Source organism: Harpia harpyja, chromosome 21 (assembly GCF_026419915.1).
Source record: "Harpia harpyja isolate bHarHar1 chromosome 21, bHarHar1 primary haplotype, whole genome shotgun sequence".
Lineage (NCBI taxonomy): Eukaryota > Metazoa > Chordata > Aves > Accipitriformes > Accipitridae > Harpia > Harpia harpyja.
Window position 1 is genome coordinate 3,160,891 of NC_068960.1, and position 17,280 is coordinate 3,178,170.

Below are 17,280 nucleotides of genomic sequence, written 5' to 3' on the forward strand. Positions count from 1 at the left end.
TCCCCAGAGGGAGGACAGCACAAGCAGGGAGCTGGCCACAGATTTCCCCCTGCGGATGAGATTGCTCGATTGCAGGTGAGGATTTGCAAGCCAGGGCTCCCCCTCCCCTGTGTGGTAGTGAGGCAGAGGCACCGCGGTGGAGCTGGGTTGTGGCAATGCCCTCACTCACATCTCGGACACCCAAGCTGTTCTGGGCAGGCGTGGATGGCTGGCAGCTCGGTGCTGCACTCCCTGCCAGCTGCGCTGAAGAGGTTAAACAAATAGTGCTCTGTATCACTAATCCTGCCACTGATGCTGGCATGAGCACCCTGGAAGGTGTTGCAGGATGCTCTGTATTTTCAGGCCATTTGTGCCAGTTTTTGCAGCCCACGTTTCCTTTTCTCTTCCTTCCTGCTCTGGATGAATGGGGCAACTAGGAAATGCCATGGGGCAAACGTGTTCGAGCATTAAGACCCAGCCTTGCTCTGCTACTGATGCTTTTTATCTCCCTAATTTGAAGGAGGCGCTGAGCTGTGAGAATGTGTCTTTAGCCATCCCAGACTCAGACACGCTGGAGGGGGCAGAGACTCCCATCATGGAAATCCCGTCCTTCTGCTCTGTTTCCCACCATGTCCTGACACCTTCCCACAAAACCCCAGGCCACGAGGCTGAGGTGAATGACTCCGCGCCGTTGCTTCTGCGTTGTGGCGTTGTGCTTTGGTGCTGTGCAGTTAGCGGTGGTGTCTGAATTGTCCTAAACCTGTCTCTTCACAGCCACAACAGTAGTTTTCATCTTCTGTCCTTCATACTGCCTTTGCGTGTACAGGAGCTGGGCAAAGAACGTGTCCCAGCCAACTCTGCCAGCAGCCTTGTGTGGGACACGAATGAAATACTCTTTTTAGCCAAAAAAAGTGTCACATTTGGTGTGACGTGATGTGATGTGTAAGCAGTCTGTCTTCAAATGATATATCAAGAGCTGGAGGCAGGCAGAGTCTTTTCTTTGTGGAGAGAACAGCCCAGTTTGATTTTCTTATTGTTACTATAAGAAGTTGTTTATGATATAGTACTGAGGAAACAAAGGCATAAGTAGATAAACACGTTAGCCTTTCAGCAAGCACCAGAGCTGTGGATTCAGGAGGTGCTCTGGGGAGATCACCCAGCAGACCAGAAGGGCTGTAGCCCCCTCTGCTCGCTCCTCCCGATCGCACCACGAACCGGTGCCCAGGTCACATCACGTAAAGATATTGCACAGTTTGCCCTGCTGTAGCGCAGTGTCCTCCTCGGGGTGAATGAGCTCCAGATGTCCTCCAGTGGGCACGAGAACATGCGAGCCACAGTCAGTGACGAAGATGCACATGCTGTGATGGGGAGCACATTTGCTGTCATGAGAGAACTTGCAGTGGCCATCCAGAGTTAATCTGCTTAAGACTTGGGCCATTTTCTTTTTATTACCTGACCTCTGTCGTGACTATCAAGGCACCTTCTAGTGGCAAGTATCTCGCAGCATCTCCAAGCAAATTCTGGGCTCAGATTAAGCTCTTGATGACCAAGTGGTTTTCCCTGTGCAAGATGAGTGATATGAAGGTATAATCTTCAAGGAAGTTCCCCTGCATAGCTCTGCAGGGTGTCTGTTAGCTTGGCCACCTGGAAGCTGCAGAGGCTCAAAGGGAGATGGTGGGGAAGGCATCTTTCAGGGACAGGCAAAATTTGGGACTCTGTAAATGCAACTGCAAGGGGTCCCATGTTTCTGCTGGCAGAGCTGAGAGCTTGTTACCTCTACAGGGACCAACAGCACGACCCCAGATGCCACCAGCGTCGGCCTGTGCAGGGATGCCAGTGTTGGCAGGCACAGGCAGGGAATTACCTCCTGCCCTTGTTGTGCCTCTGCCTTCCCCGCCACAGAGGCTGCGGGAAATGGCTAAGCTCACTCGCAGGGCTGGAGACGTGTGCCTTCAGATCAGGAGGAGCCCTTCCTCTGGGAATTTTGCCCACAGCTTGTTTGCAGGCGCTTGGCTCTAGGCCTCTGAGAAGTTACAGTATTCCCTCTTCCAGAGTATCCTGCCAGTCACCTTTGCTTACAGAGTATCTTCTGGCCATTTAATCACCCAGGAAGGGTCATGTCCTGTGGAGGTATTTGCAGGATTATTTATTCTCAAGCTCCCTCTGCACCAGAGCAAAATCAGAGCTTGAACAGACTATTGATTCCCAGACATAAGAAGAGGGAGTTGTGCTCATTGATTAAAGTTGCTTAACTGAGCCTCTGAGCCGCATCACCTAGACTATCTATGGTCAATTTATTGCCTTTCTGAGGTACTGAGAGGGGTCCCATGGCAAGTAGGCTCCCACTTTGCACATCTCTATCAGATGCCTGGGATCCTCCCAATCCCTCAGGGTGCCTGCAGGCAGGGTTCACCATACGCAGTCTCAGCAGCAATGGTCCAGGTTAGGCTTTTGTGGGTTTTGAAAGGAGCCACGCTGATTTCCAGGGCATGGGATCAGGCTCCCGAGCACATCGGGTGTTTCCCACCAAAGAGGAGGAGCAGCAGTGCCCATGGTGGTGTGTCTCCAAACCTTCCTAGCTGTTGAGAGCAGCTCACCAGGTGTGAGCCAACACACTTCCTATCCATGTTTCATATTTCAAGTACTTATTACAGTGGCTTTGAAGCCATATGAAATTCACCCACGTCCCTAACTCAATTGGGTCTCAATAGCTGATACCTTAAAAATAGCAGTTGTTAATGTCAAGAAGGGATTCCTGTTCATTTGTCCCAGCCAGACATGACCAATACTAGATTCTGTAGAGATGAACTGAGATTTAATAGACAGATACTGTGATCCTTCTGTTAGACTACTGAGAAAGTGGAGCAAGACCTTTTGTTCTCTGTGTGGCATTGGGGTGTTAACAATCGCCCACCTGCCTTCAGCTCAGGTGTTGCAATGCTGATAGCTTATTAGCTGTAATGGCCAGAGGCCAACTGGCACAGCCAGACTGCTGATGCATTAATATATCAGACGACAGACCTGGGTTGCACCCGGAGGGCTGCTGGGCAATGCAGCAGTCAGAGCTTGATGCCAACTATCTGTAAATAACTGCTGCTGATCCCCCCCATCTTCTCAGCCAAGCTCAACAGGGTAAAAGCATCAAGTAATTTGTCTCGGGATGTGTCTCTTTAGGGATCTGAGGAAGTAAATTTGTGAGCCAGAAATGTATGGAAAAAACAGATTTAACCAGATCCTTGGTGACCTCCAAACTATCCAGCGAGGGATCTCAGGCCCAGATTTTGCTAGCAGAGAGAGAAAACAGCCCAGCAGAGCAAAGCAAAATACATTTAATTTAAGACCTGCAGCTGGGAAAATGTTTTCAATCAGTCACTGGGAGGCTGACATTAAAGGAAAACCAGAGCGATTAGTCGTACTTTAGATAACATGGTAAATTGTGAGGGAAATGTGTCTAGGACCAAAACCTCGGGGACGGGAGCCAGGTTGCAGGTCCTGTTCCAAGGGCTTATGCTCCCCCAACACTTGGCCAAGTCATGGCACCACCTCTCACAACTGCTCCATCAGCACCGCAGAGACATCATTTGAGTCCCTAAAGCCTCCTGAGACCCCAGGATAAATTTGCTATCAGGTGCCTGAGGTGACAAGGGCCTCAGAGAAGCAGTGAGGGGTCAAGTTTAGGGTTTGTGACATGCTCTGTCTGGGCACTTCCAACCAGACCCATTTCACAGCAAGAGCAAACACAGAGAAATCCCTTTTCTACCCCTGAACAGGCTCCTTCCCCACATACGTGCTGCTATGATGTCTTCTCCTTCCCTCTGCCTCCTGCCATGCGGCTGTCTTCTTCTGGGGTCAGTGGTGCCAAAAATGCTCCATGTTGTAGGAGAGAGGCCCCGGGTTCTGCAGTGGTGTTAATGTGTACGTTTAAATGTCTGCCTGTATGTGCGTTTTGGGGGAGATAATACATGAATTGCCAGAAACACTTGGTACCCTTGGTCAGCGTGGCCGAGGACTGGCCCATTTTGCCCATCTGTCCCAGAGTAGCTTTGAGGAGAAGGGCATCACCACCCAGGCTGGGCTGAAAGCATCCCTGGGAAAATCAGAGCAGAACAGTGTGAGAAATGCTGGCTTTCGCATGTGTTTAGAGGGTGGGCCCCATTTTCCTGGACCTTACTTTTTCTCTGCAGTGTCCAAGAGTCAGCTTAGCGGTGGGTCACTGATGCCTTATTTTACTCCAGCCGCAACTTGAGCTCTTTACTCAGCTAGCACAGCGTAGCTTTGGTATCCCATTGCAGTCACCGGGGCTGCAGACTCTCTGTAAGATGCCAAGAGGAACATCTGCACAAAGTTTTAAAACAAAAAGCAGACGAGGAGATTGCTATAAATTCACCACCAAGATGCTGAATGACCCCATCTCCCTGTCTCCTTACTTTGCAGGGCGGTGCAGCCTCTCCGAAGCCACAGGACTCTCAAAACCTGCTGACGGTCCGCAAGATCTCTGTTTCCCGCATGCACTCCTTGCCCAATGACAGCTACATGTTCCGGCCGGTGATGCCAGCGAAAGCCCCTTTCCCCCTCCATGAGGTGGAGATGGAAACGTACCCCTGCAAATCCCAAAGAGGTACTGCTCAACGAGTTTTCCCTTCCTCCTCCTAGCCGAAATCATGGGGCAGCAGGTTACGCGTGGTGGTGAGATGGGGAGTAAGCAACCCATGCCAAATGTGGGCTGAGCCAGGGCTTGCTTGCTTCGATTTGATACCATCAGCAGGACTGCAGTTTCCCACAGGCTGCACAATTCTGTGTTTCCATCACGTCACTGCGTTTTCTCGGGAGAAAGGTAGCAGCTCAGGTGTTTGATTGGCGAGAAGTCGGGCTCCCAAGCAATGTCGCAGGCATAGAGGACAGGCTGCTAGCTGATGAAAAGGATACGAGCTGCACATTTCTTCTGAAGTGATCAGCCCTGACATCATGACTATGAATCAATAAAATCAACATGAATAAAAGCAGGAGTCGGTATTACTTCCTGACAGAGCTCCTTTACAGCTATTGTTTCAGGCAGCCTTCAGTCTGAGAGCAGTATCTTTTTAGCACGGTACATTGAGTTCAGAGATGCAGGAGTTTCTCTGGGAGCATGAAGATTAGAAACCACTCTCCAGTGCCTCCCTAGCCTGGCCTTATAATGAATCTTGTGGAGACACCCCGCAGTCACGGAATCATGAGCTACACAGAGCCTTTGAGTATACATTTACCCAACTGCATCCAAATACATTTCCCCTAAAATGCCTTTCTATCTCTTTTGTTGTGCGAGTTGGCTGAAAGAGAAATCAATAAGAAAGAAAATACCTGCCTCCCTAAAAGCACATGTGCTTCTTGAGTGGCTCCCAAGAACTTATCAGCCTGGTTTCCTTTGATGCAACATTGTTTGAAATGCAAGAACTGCTTGGACAGATGAGTAGTGGGTTTGCAAACCCTGGTGGGGCTGGCAAGATCTGCTCTGATTTCCTTGGGTGAAGTAACTCTGTATTTGTTCAAATTCTCCAGATACCAGTTAATGTTCTCTGCTCAGTATTTATTATTATTTCACCTGCAAATTCTTTGCTAAGCAAAGAAAACAGAGGTTGAATTTCATGGCTGGACTACTGGGGATGGTTTTCATCTCTGTAGTGGGTGTAAATCAGGATTTATACCAGTATAAAACTGTTGTGATGTTGGCAGGGGCGGGTAGAACTGACCAAGAATTTTCTCATGTTTCCCAAATTTCGCTCCAAGAACACTTGAGTGATGGATATGACAGGGTCTTACTTTTTACCTGGTCTGGTAGATGCATCCAACCAGCATCACCCAGCGCAGTGCTGCTTCTGAGCTGACCAAACTCTGATTTAAGTCACAGTCCCATAAGTTACGTGCAAGTAAAACTGAGCACATAGAGACTCACATTAGCATTTGTGCTTTCATGGACTGCTCAATGTCAGTTAAGGATGTCTGGTCTTCTCCCAATACGTCAGTGACTACATAGTGAAAATATTGTGAGATGACCAGATCTTGTGTTATTTTGGTCTTAGATGCCGTTTCCTGATTTACTAGAAAAACAAGAGAAAAAACTATACAAATCCAGAGATATTCAGTGTTCCTGAGTATGCAGTTTAGAGGGGCTTTTGGTTTCCTATATGAGAGCTAGATGGAAAGTTTCCAACAGAAGGAAATTCCAACTAAGGACAGGGAGGAGAGCATAGGGTTTTGATTTTATGACCATGTTTGTGACAGATTTTATGACAGAGTTTTTCTGCATCATAAAAAACATTTTCTAAAGCCTGGATTAGCACATGAACGGCACAGACTCGGTCTGAAACTCTGGCTGTAGGAGAGCCCAAAAAAGAACTAGGGAGAAGTGGGGGGGGGGGGAGGATGGGAAGCTTGCTGCTCTGCTCTTTCTGTGGTGTTCTGGAGAAAAGCTCCAAAAGAAAAATGATTAAACACTAACTTTTCTTTCTTCCCAACAACAAATCTCTTTCTGAAATGCAACTGCAATCTCTCTGGATGGCTTTTGTCATAGGTTCAAGTTCCCTGACCTCTGGGCGAGATCTCTTGAAGTGATGGATAGCTGTGTTTTTAACATGGAGCAGCAATGTAGAAACAGACGTTGGGTTTCAAACTAATGAGGACAATAAATCCTGCAGCCAAAAAAATAAAAAAGCAAAAGATCTTTCAAACAACGCAGAACTGCAGTAAAGCAGCACCACGAAGGGGCTGGGGAGGAGGGATTGCCTTTAGACTCAGCCAGGGGACTGGGAGCCTTCAGGAAGAGAGTGATTCCTGCCTGATACATGAGCTCAGGGACTGTCAAAGCACTGGAAGCAGTCTCCATGCTGCTGATCGGACCACGTTCAGCCAAGGTCTGCCTCGTGGACAGACGGTGGTGGTAGTGTTTGGGCTGTAGTGAATGGGAAAACTGCCCTGTGCACACCAGCGGTGTCTCCTCCCGGAGGAGCCGGTGGCAGGGTACCCGCTGGCTGTACGAGGCTGCAGGTTGGACCTTTAAGTCGAGATCTGGAGGCTCCCAGGGAGCTGAGCAGCGCTGCTCTTGCCTCCGTGTGGCAGAGCAGCGTAAGGTTGCAAGCCCGTCCCTGGCAGCACTGCAAAGACAACCCAGGCATCCTCACTCAGAGGATCGGGCACAGCTACCAGACTTCCTTGATCCATGTTCTCCTTTTACAAACCCACCCAAATCAATGCTACCAGGAAAGCGGCAATGGCAGGGTTTCAAATGCAACCCCACCTCCTGCCCTTCATTTGCTGCCATGTGGTCCTGGTGGCTGACATCCATCCTGAGTGTCACAGCAGCTGCAAGAGAAGATTCCTGTTACCTGAAACAGAAAATAGAGGCTATGAGTGTAAAGTATGTAACAGGAGATATCCCAGAGTGGGCAGAGCCACATGCAATGCTGCTGAATTGCAGACACTTCATCTGCAACCTCCCTGCCATCCCTTATGAGATATGGCCTAGTATTCAAAGCAGAAGACAGGACAAGGGACACCTGGCTTTTAACCCTGACACTGCCCGAAGCTTATGCTGAGGCTTGGGATTTCAGCCAGACTAGACAGTCTTTTCTTTTCGCCTCCCGCATTTACTCCCCTCCTGGAGTCTGTGGGCACCGGTTCTGCCTCAAACCTTCAGAGCGCCCATGCCAGCAGTGGTGGTGACTGCTCTCTCTCTGTTTCCTAGGGTCCATCACCTCCATCCGCTCCCAGCCCGTGGGAACGTGTTCCTCTCTGAGAGTCCCAACAGAGTCCCTCCAGCTGGCAGTCCGCTCTCCCAACCACGAAGGCCGCCACCGCTGGAAGATCTTTCCCCCCCACGTCACACCTCGATCTCCTACTCTCAACAAGCTGCTGTGCAGACAGGTGAGAGGCCAAGAGCCTGCAGAGGTAAACTCCTTCATAGTCACCTGGATCCTTCCCTTCTTTTCCAGTCCCCTCTTGGGTTTCTTTTCTTGGAGCTGAGAGTACAATTCCCCTTTGTAGAACAAAACATTTCTAGTGCCTTAAATTTTGATATAGTGCAGTCTCAGCATGTGACACACAGGGGAAGGCCCTTTTTACCTACTTTGTGGATGTACTATTCTATGAAAAAATAGCTAAAGCATAGAGAGAAGATGCCCAATTCAGTTTTACCAGTGCTGTGAGTAGCCTGCAGTCAGCCCTACACCATGTCACTTTAGACAGGTTGCACTGACTCAGGATTTGGTGCTAGAGCAAGAGTAAGACCATGCAGAAAGACCCAGAAGATACAAGCCCTGTACATGTAGTCTCTGGGTCCGTCTGCTAGCAAAACTGCATCCTCTTGTACAGGGAGGGTCTGACGCGAACTGGCACGATGGGGCAGGGATGGGGTGGTGCAGGGCGCGTTAGACCCACCAACTTTTCTGCCACGTACCATGTTTCATCACTGGAAGTGCCGCCGGCCCAGCACATTCCCAGGCTCTCACCCCATCTCTCTCTCCTCACCTTCCAGGAGGCCATTCAGACGGACTCCGTGGAGGGGCAGACTCCAGACCGCAGGGACAGCCTGCAAGCAGAGCCTGGAGAGACGCTACCATCAGCCACGCAGCCCCAGAGCACCTTCACCCCCAGCCCGCTCCATCCCTCGGCTGCCTCCCTCCCGGGCACCCCCCCAAGCTCCCCCCCGTCCTCCCCGCATCGGCACCCCAGCACACTCACGCGGAAGCACACCTGCGGCCAGCACGGCGTCCCCAGCCGGCCACCCAGCCCCGGCGGCAGCCCTCCCAACCCCGAGGGCTGCCTCTTCGAGTCCTCCGACCTGGCTGACGAGGAGGTTTGCCACATCAACAGCTCGGCCAAAGACTGGGGAGGGGAGCACTCGGATGCTGGGAGCCGCTCGACTTCGCCGTTCATCTCCCCGGCCCCGTCTCCAGTGCCCCTCAAGAACTGCAGCACAACCAGCCTCTCCAGGGGCAGCAGCAAGGAGAAGGACTTGAAGAAGTTTTACAGCATCGATACGAAGGGCTTTCTCAACAAGCCCAGCTGGGCAGACGACCAAAGGCGGCACTCCATCGAGATCTGCCCCTCCATCAGCGACGGGGACTGCAGCTTTGAGGACCCTGCCGAGGAAAAGCAGCGGTCCCCTGTCCACATCCAGTCGGAGTCCGAGTACATCCACGGAGCCCGGAGGAAGAAGAAGATGAGCCCACCCTGCATTTCTATAGATCCTCCCATGGAGGACGACAGCGGGGCGGCCTCACGCACCAAACCCTCCGAGAACAGCATGCTGCGGCGAAGGACCCCATCCTGTGAGTTCCCGGCTTACAGAGAGTCCCTGGAGCTCGCAGAGAGCCAGCCCGGGGAGCCGGCCTCCAAAGCGGAGCGCCGGGGCCAGCCCCCATGCCGCGGGGAGCACCTGACCATCCCCAACTTCTCCTTCGAGCAGTTGGACGGCGGCTCCATGAGCAGCCTCTCGGATCTCCTCCTGGACAGCGGTCAGTCCACACCGGCCTCCGTGGACTCCCGGCCGGACGATGCCGCCTCCGAACTGAAAAAGCCGGATCACTTAAAAACTCAGTGGAGCAACGCCGAGAAAAGCAATGAGCTCCTGGGCATTGCTAAGAGCCCCCTCCAGAAGCAGGACTTGGTCCCCGTGACTGTTGCAACAGAAGAAGACGTGGATGACCCAGTATAGCTTTCTGGGAGGGGGGAGCGGGGGGGTCTCAAGGGCTTGACACCAATGTGGGTTTCCAAACCGAAGGGACTGAGCGGCCACAGGTACGTGGGTGGCTGCTCTGTCGTTTTTTTTTTCCTTTTGCGCAGTCACTTGTTCTTAAGCGCTGTGGAGGTTTGCAAAAAAAAAAACACACACACACAAAAAAAAACCAAACAAAAAAAAAATTAAAAAGAAAAAGAAACCAAACAAACGGCTGGACGAAACGGTGACGGGCTTCGGGGTGGGGGGAGCGGATTTGCAAAGCGGTTTGGGGGTTTCTTTTCTACAGGGAAGGTGGAGTTGATTCGGGGGCTTGCTTCGTTCCTCCCACCCCGCTCCGTGGCCTCAATCACATTGATTCGGGTTCAAGGTGGTGGCGGTTGGGATTTGGGGGATTCTCTTTGGGTTTTGTTGTTTTGTTGGTTTTGTTTTTTTAAAGATGCTCAACTTTTAACAAGGCACCTTTTAGAGATGTCACATTACGCGGGAGTGCCCAGGAGATGGGAGCTGTACATTGTCTGTATATCAGCAGTTATATAAATAGAAATAATGTATTTGTGAGATACAAAACAAGGAAAAAAGACAAAAAAAAAAATATACCCACAAAAACTCTCTCTTCATAATGCACATATTTTTATAGAGAAATGATACTGTTTTTTGCATTACATGTGACTCCGCAACTGGGTGGTGTTTCCTTGGGTTTTATGTGGAACTAATTATTATGGCCATTCATTTTCCAAATGTTTCTCTTCTTTCTTCACTTTCATTTTTTTCCTCTCCTTCCCTCCACCATCATCCCACCAGCTGATGCTTTAGACGTCTCTCTCATTTTTCTTTTGTACTTTAGAGGTTGTCCTAACTACAGAAAAAAAAACCAAATCACTACTGAATTGTAGCCAGTGCAATAATAAGTTATTCATTCTTCTTGTCTGTACAACTGTCCTGTTGCTTTATTTTTTTTCCTTTTTTTAACTGAAATTCAGGTTAAATGTCGCAATAATCTGAACTAACGTGCACAAACATGGTTTCTTGTGTTACAAAGAAAAAAAAAGATGAAAAAAAGGAAAAAGTTAAATTTACAGAGATAAAAAACAAAACAAATAAATAGTAAATTATTTAAGAAATGTATTTTGTTTACTGCAGTTCAAAGTAAATTATTGATACAGTATGTAAAGGTATAAAGAGCTGTCTTAGGTGATGTACTTTGTGAGCATTTAAGCTGATGATTTGTCCTCCTCATAGCAGAATGCCTTCGAAACCTCGGTGGTGGCCATAACCCTCCCATTTGCACTCTTTCTGTCGGTCTTCCCTCCACACCCCCTGCACCCACACGTGGACGCGTTCGCCTCCCAAGGCCCTTCCCTCGCCAGCTCCGACTGAGAAGCCTCTAGAGGAATTCAGGTCACCTCTTAACACCACTTTTTTATTTTGCAGTTTTTTGGGGTTGATTTTTTTTCTTTTTTAGCCTCCGGTCCCTGCCCCCTCCCCACCCCTCATCCAGGCCCTCTCACCGTGGGACAGCTTCACCATGGAAAGCTGATGTTAAATAAGAGCAGCAACGAGTCCGTCGCGTGGACGCGCCATCGGCCCGGGCGCCGGGCGGCGGCAGCGAAAAGACATACAGGGGAAAAAAAAAATTAAAACAATCGTTTTTGTTTGGTTCGTTCCATGCCGCCTCATATTTATGCATTCACATATATCTTCTGTTATTTATGCATTCATTACTCAAAAGGAAATGTATCTTGTTTCACATGTATTAAACTGTATAAACTGGAAGCGTGGCCTGACTTTGTGCCCCAGGGCGAGGTGTAGCCGGGATGCCGAGCCCTGCTCCAGCGCATCGCGTCCAGCCGGCAGCTCCCGCTGCCCGCAGCCCAGCCCGAAGGTCTCCATCCCACTCCCAGAGCTCGGCATCCCCTAAAACCTCTTTTCTAAAATGTGGCCGTCCGGGCTGCGGGCCCCGGGTCTGAACCGTCCCCTTCCCTGCTGGCGTTTGGAGCTGGTCCCACCTCCCGCTCGGCTCCAACGGTGTCGCTCGGCAGATCCCTCACCTCACGCAAGAGCCTCCGTATGTCGAGCGGCTTCGTGCCGGCTGCTTCCGAGCACCTGCGCCACTGTAATTAAGAGTCATTTAGGATTATTGTAAATAATTATTCCGTCTCGGTGGGATAGCAAGGAATTCCAGAGAAGCGCCATAAAAGTAATTATTAATAGCGCTTTGGGGACGGTGGCAAACTCCTTTCGTTGCAGTTTAAGCAGCAGACTGGAAAGGAGGGGAGGTGAATTCCCCTGCGCTGGGCTGAATCCTGCCTGGAGGCGCATGGGATGCCCCGGTGTGTCCCTCGGCGGCTGCGCCACGCAGCTGCTCCTGGTCTTACTGCTGTAATTACGTAGCTTTGCTGGGAAAGGCAGTGTCCCCCGTGCCCAAATCTACTTCTCGATGCCCCAGAGCTGGAGGAAAACCCTCTCGCCATGGGGCGGTGCGGCTGATAACTCCCTGCATGGTGACGGAGAGGTGGCTTGCGGAACAAGTCGGAAGGGCTTGAGGCCACGGCAGCGTGTCGGGGAGGAGTTCGGAGATTTGCTCCTGTGGCCCCTGGTCCTGGCTCTGCCTGGGCTCCAAGCCATGGGCCAGCACCACATCTGTGTGAGATGATGGCTGAATATTGGGGGCATCGAGATCCAGGTACCAACGCCTTGATTTTGCAGCAGGAACCACAGCTTGGAGTGCATTAAATGAGGCTCCAGCAGGCTAAAAAGCAGCCAAGGGGCTATTTTATTTTATGCCAGCAGAAACGTAAAGGGAGGAAAAGAAGAGGCGCTCCCTCTGCCTGTCACCCAGCCAGGATCAGGATGGGACGGGACAGGCGTATCCTGCTCCGCTGCAGCAGGAGCCCAGTGCGGCTGCAGCTGGAGACACAGGAAAAACCCCTGGAGATCACCCAAAATACACAGCAAGTGCTGGGGGTGGGTTTTATGTTATGAAAGATCTCCTTTGTAAAGAGGTAATTTGTTAAAACCAACACGGTTCACGGAGTAGGAGCTTTGAGCAAACTGCAGTCAGGGAAGGGGTTTATTACAACCTTGGGAATAAACCCTGGTGAAGCCCCGGCAAGAGGAACCCTGGCCCGGCACGCTGCAGGCAATTGTAGGAAAGGCAGGCAGCTCTTCCAGGGGAGCAGAGGAGGGAAAGGCTCCTATTTATTAAATTTCAATTATAATTTTTTTTTTTTTTTTTAAAAAGGAACATATTTAGAAGATGTTTGTTCCTGCCTGCTCTGGAGTGGGGACAAAGGGAAAGAGCCTTTTCCCATCGCCTTTCCAGAGCATCTTTCCAAATTCGGGGGGGGGGGGGGGGGTGTCTGAGACACTGCAGAGGGGTGCAAGCTACATCCATGATCCATCTTCAGCAGATGGATGAGCTGTGGAATGACAGTGCTGCCCCACAATGCTGGAGCAGAGGTGTCTCTCAAACTGAGTCTCCGTGCCACTTGTCAACCTTCCTGACCAGGGGTTTCCAGCCAAGGACAGAAAAATCCAATTTGAGGCAGGAACCTCTGCTGTTAGAAGCTTTTTTGGCAAACTTGTGCTTTATTAAGCTAAAAGTAAGCCTAAATCAGACCATTTAAGTCCAAGCAGGAGTGTGAAGCACAGGGAGTTGCAAAAAGGCTTTCCTTGCCCACGGTTACAGCTTGCGGTGGCTTCAGGAGTGCTGGGGTTGGGCTGCTCTGGGAATCATCCCTTTTCCGGGACTCTTCCCTGCCAAGCACAGGGGATCCCACAGGCACAAACCCAGGAATGAAACACGTCAGCCCCATGAAGAGGTTGGCCCAGGCTGGCAGTTTGTTGGTGGTGTGAGGAGGACACACCATGGGTCTTCACTGTCCCGATCCACATCACGAAGACAGCCCTGCTCCCAGGTATGAAACGCCTCGGTTCGGGGTCATCAGCAGAGCAAAATAACCTTTCCTTTCTTATTTCTGAGTTCAGTCTCAGCACAGGCAGCTTGCCAAGACTGGGATATGGTCTCCATCCCACAACATCCCTCCTGCAAGGTGTAGGGGACTCGGACATCACCCATACCCCAAGGACAAGCTTCAGCTGGGAACTGCAGGTTCAGAGCTACCTCAGCCAAAAGGAGAAGGGATTTAATGGGCTTTTGCTGCCTCTGAACAGCTGGCGAGGCTCACCTTACTGGTGCAGCCTCCCCACCGCTCCCTGCGGGATGCAGCCGTCCCCCAGGACGGCCCTGCAGCCGCGACATCTGCCCTGGGGTCCCGCTGAGACCATCCCGGGGGTCTGGGGACATGGATCAGGCTTTTGCAAACATAGGAGGGAAGGACAAGGCAGGACCCTGGTACTGAGAGCAATTAGTGAAGACAAGGTGTCTTTTATCGTTCGCTGGATGCAAAACCCTACTCTGTAGAGTAAAGAAGATGGTGGGGATGTAACTGTCTCTCCGAAGCCAGAGTGCAAGTCTTTACCGTGCATCAGACCACGGGGAACTCGCTCGCCTGCAGCAGGTCTGATGTTCCCAGCCAAGAGCATCTGAACGTGCCGTGTGGCTTCAGGACCTTCCTCTCCTTCCCTGCAGGCACCGGTGCCAAGGCCGAGGTGTTCATCACAGCTCAGTGATGCCTCCCGGTACGTGTGGACGTCCTTCCCCTGGCCCAACCAGGCCCCCCCCCAGCTCCCTCCTTCCCCGCTGGTCTCCATCCCCCACGGTACAGGGAAGCCCACATCGCCTCGGAGGCTGCTACGAGACTTTGCGTTGTGGCTGCAGGGCAGGGGACTTGCCTGTCCCCTCTGACAAAGCCACTGACAAGCTGTCCCCTGGCAGCGTGGGGAGAGTCAAGCTCCGACTGAATTTTCTCAGACCAGGTAGTGACCATGAATTGCTCCCTGATGTCTCTTTTGGGGATGGTCACCTGGACAGACGGGTACAAAACCCCCGAGCTCCCCCAGTGCAGCCCAAACCTGGCCATGACCAACTGCACAGAGAAACAGTTTCACATCACCCGGTGTTAATTTTCCTGCTGATTGAATCTCTGCAATGTTAAGTAATTTCCACCAGGCCATCTGCGAGGGTTGTGTTGCTTAAGATCAGAAGTGAAAAGCACCGGGTAAATGCAAGTCATTATTATTTAATTGGATCAATTCCTGTTTTGCATTTTTAATGACAATTCAGCTGCGTCCATTTGTCAGCCAGACTCTGCCCCACCGCTCTCCGTTTCAGCAAAACCACAGCCCGCAGGGACGGCAGCGCTGCGTCGGTCTGGGCTCTCCCGGAGCCGCTTTGGCAGCCTTTGAGGAGTAGGGATCAAATGAGGATTAAAAACCACCATGTTGAGGTAGGGGCAGAGGAAACCATCACAAAGTGACTTGAAGAGCCTTCAGATGGTCTCTGTTTCAAGGTTAAATCTCAGATGGCATCAATCTGAAATTCTCTTTGTCAGGCTGGGGAGAAAAGAGCATTAAAAAAAAAAAAACCAAACCACCAGCCAAATCTGAATCCATCCCCAGTGCAATTAGATACAACCTTTAATCTGTCAGTGTTGCGAGATCATACAGGTTGCATGAATACTAATAAGCATTTGATATTTGTACACGATTTCTTAGGATGAATAATTAAATTGACTTTATCCATTACACCTTCCCTATTAAGCCTTAAATACATGGCTGTGTTTTAATGGCTGGGGCCATCTCGTCTTCTATACAAGGAGGCTTAATTAGAAATTTTAGTGCAGCTTGCCAGAGCCGCAGCACCAGCAGCATGGTCTGAGGGGCTGAAATCTCCATGCCTTTTTTTTTTTTAAAGCAGCTCAACATGTCTATCTGCTGCAATCCTGCTGGGGCCCTGGAATAACTCAAGCTCACACCAGGTGTGTGCTCGATCCTCTTCCAGCAAAATAGTGTTAACGTAGGCAGCCCCGCTTCTCCCACAACGGGTTTTAGCCCTTTCAGTGGGGCCAGCCCCAGCGCAAGCTCTCTGCGGAGGCTGGGAGCGTGCAGAGGGGTTGCTCCGGGCTGAGGGACAAGCGGCGGCACAGACGTGCTCCCTGGTTCAACACTGATGCATGCAGCAATGTCACCGGGATGGTTTCATACCCAGGTTGGGGCTGCGGCCAGGCTGGGCTGCTCCTCATGCCAGGACCCTTCACTTGTGTTCGCTCACTTGTAGGTCAGGGTTTGGGGTTTTTTCCAGCTGTGGCTGTTGGACTATTCAGTGAAAAAAAAAAAAAAATCTGTTCATGGGGAAAGAGAGAAAATGCCAGCAACCCTCATTATGTCACGCCACAGGAAAGAAACCAGATTAATTATTTGAATATTTGATTGAAATCCCCTGGAGCAGCTTATTTTTGATTCTGCTTTGCCCCACTCGGAGACACAAGCTGCCGAAGGCCTGTGGCGACGTCTCCAGGGTTTGACGCAGATGCACAAGCAGCACACAGCTCTCCCACCCGAGTCATCCCCCGAAAACGCAGCCACCGCCGGGGCAGGAGGCCAACAAGCAGGAGGGGTTCGCGTCCGGCGAAGGAAGGAGCTCGCTTCCCCTCCCCTTTTCTCCCCAGACCCTGATTATTGCTCTTATTCCTTATGCCCTTATCGAATCTGATGGCCCCGCTGGGAACCAGCTCCTCCGGTCCTCCTCACCCTCTCTCCCTTCCTGCCTGCATGTTAATTTATTCTGACTGGCTCAGACCGAGGCACTAATTAATTTTCCTCATTAAAAAAAAAAAAATCTCACAAATGCTAACAAGTTCCAATACAAATTAATTCTTCATAGAAGATGGGGCATTTCACAGCTTGTTGGCAGCGACACCTCCCATACCCAGCGGTGCTCTGCCTGGCGCAGGGCTGGCAGCCACACGGACAGGGGGTGTTGGAGCTGGACCCCAACCTGCTAAATCACCCAGTGTAACGAGGGGGAGCAGAATATTGAATACTGAATATTGAAATGTCCGCTTTGGCTTTTTGCCCTGCTTTTCTGCTCTGGGGGGATATTGGTAAAACGCACTTGGGTTGAGGATGGAGCGAGTCCCCTTGGGTTCACACCTGGCCTGGGTTACAAAGCACAGTGTGTGTCCCCCCAGTCCCGGCAAAGCCCCTTCCCCGCTGTGACCAGGGTGACGGGGACCCTCCTGGTGCAGCTGCAACCCCTCGGGCCTCATTTCCCGGCTGCTCGTGGTATTCAGACATGTAATGCAAAAGTTCGCCCCACCTGTCTTCGCCCCATTACCTTCCCACCAAAATAAATCTCTGGGTAAATATATTCAGCAAGAATCACACCAAGCATATCCTCCTCTGGTATGTCGTTTGCTGTTGTGAGAATATCCTCCTTCCATGCTGTTTGAGTTGAGCAGCAGGTGGGAAGAGCTCCGAGAACAGAAGTAAAAGGCTGTTAAGACAAAGAGCAGGGAAGCTCTCTGCAGCCTCCTCGCAGAGATAAAATGCAGGCAGGGATGAGTCAGGCTGGCAACGTTGTGCAAACAGTCTAAAAATAAAACTGGTTTATTGCAGATTAATGACACCATAAAATGTATTTCACTGGCCATTTAGCAGGTGTTGATCGTAAATATTTGGGATTA

The 17,280-nt window shown here is 50.9% G+C and overlaps 1 protein-coding gene across 5 annotated transcripts in view; it reads left to right on the forward strand.

Annotated features, from left to right (window-relative positions):
* The window catches only part of LOC128134739 (voltage-dependent T-type calcium channel subunit alpha-1H-like), a 129,112-nt gene extending 117,645 nt beyond the window's left edge, over nucleotides 1-11,467 (forward strand). For 3 of the 5 annotated variants that reach the window (XM_052772815.1, XM_052772816.1, XM_052772819.1), the window contains 4 exons: nucleotides 500-652; nucleotides 4,414-4,597; nucleotides 7,700-7,878; nucleotides 8,489-11,467. In XM_052772815.1, the coding sequence (XP_052628775.1) occupies nucleotides 500-652; nucleotides 4,414-4,597; nucleotides 7,700-7,878; nucleotides 8,489-9,670 (1,698 nt within the window). In that variant the 3' untranslated portion in view covers nucleotides 9,671-11,467. The remainder of the gene's footprint in view (nucleotides 1-499; nucleotides 653-4,413; nucleotides 4,598-7,699; nucleotides 7,879-8,488) is intronic. The other 2 variants (XM_052772817.1, XM_052772818.1) reach the window with 1 other exon arrangement.
* Nucleotides 11,468-17,280: the final 5,813 nt, after the last annotated feature.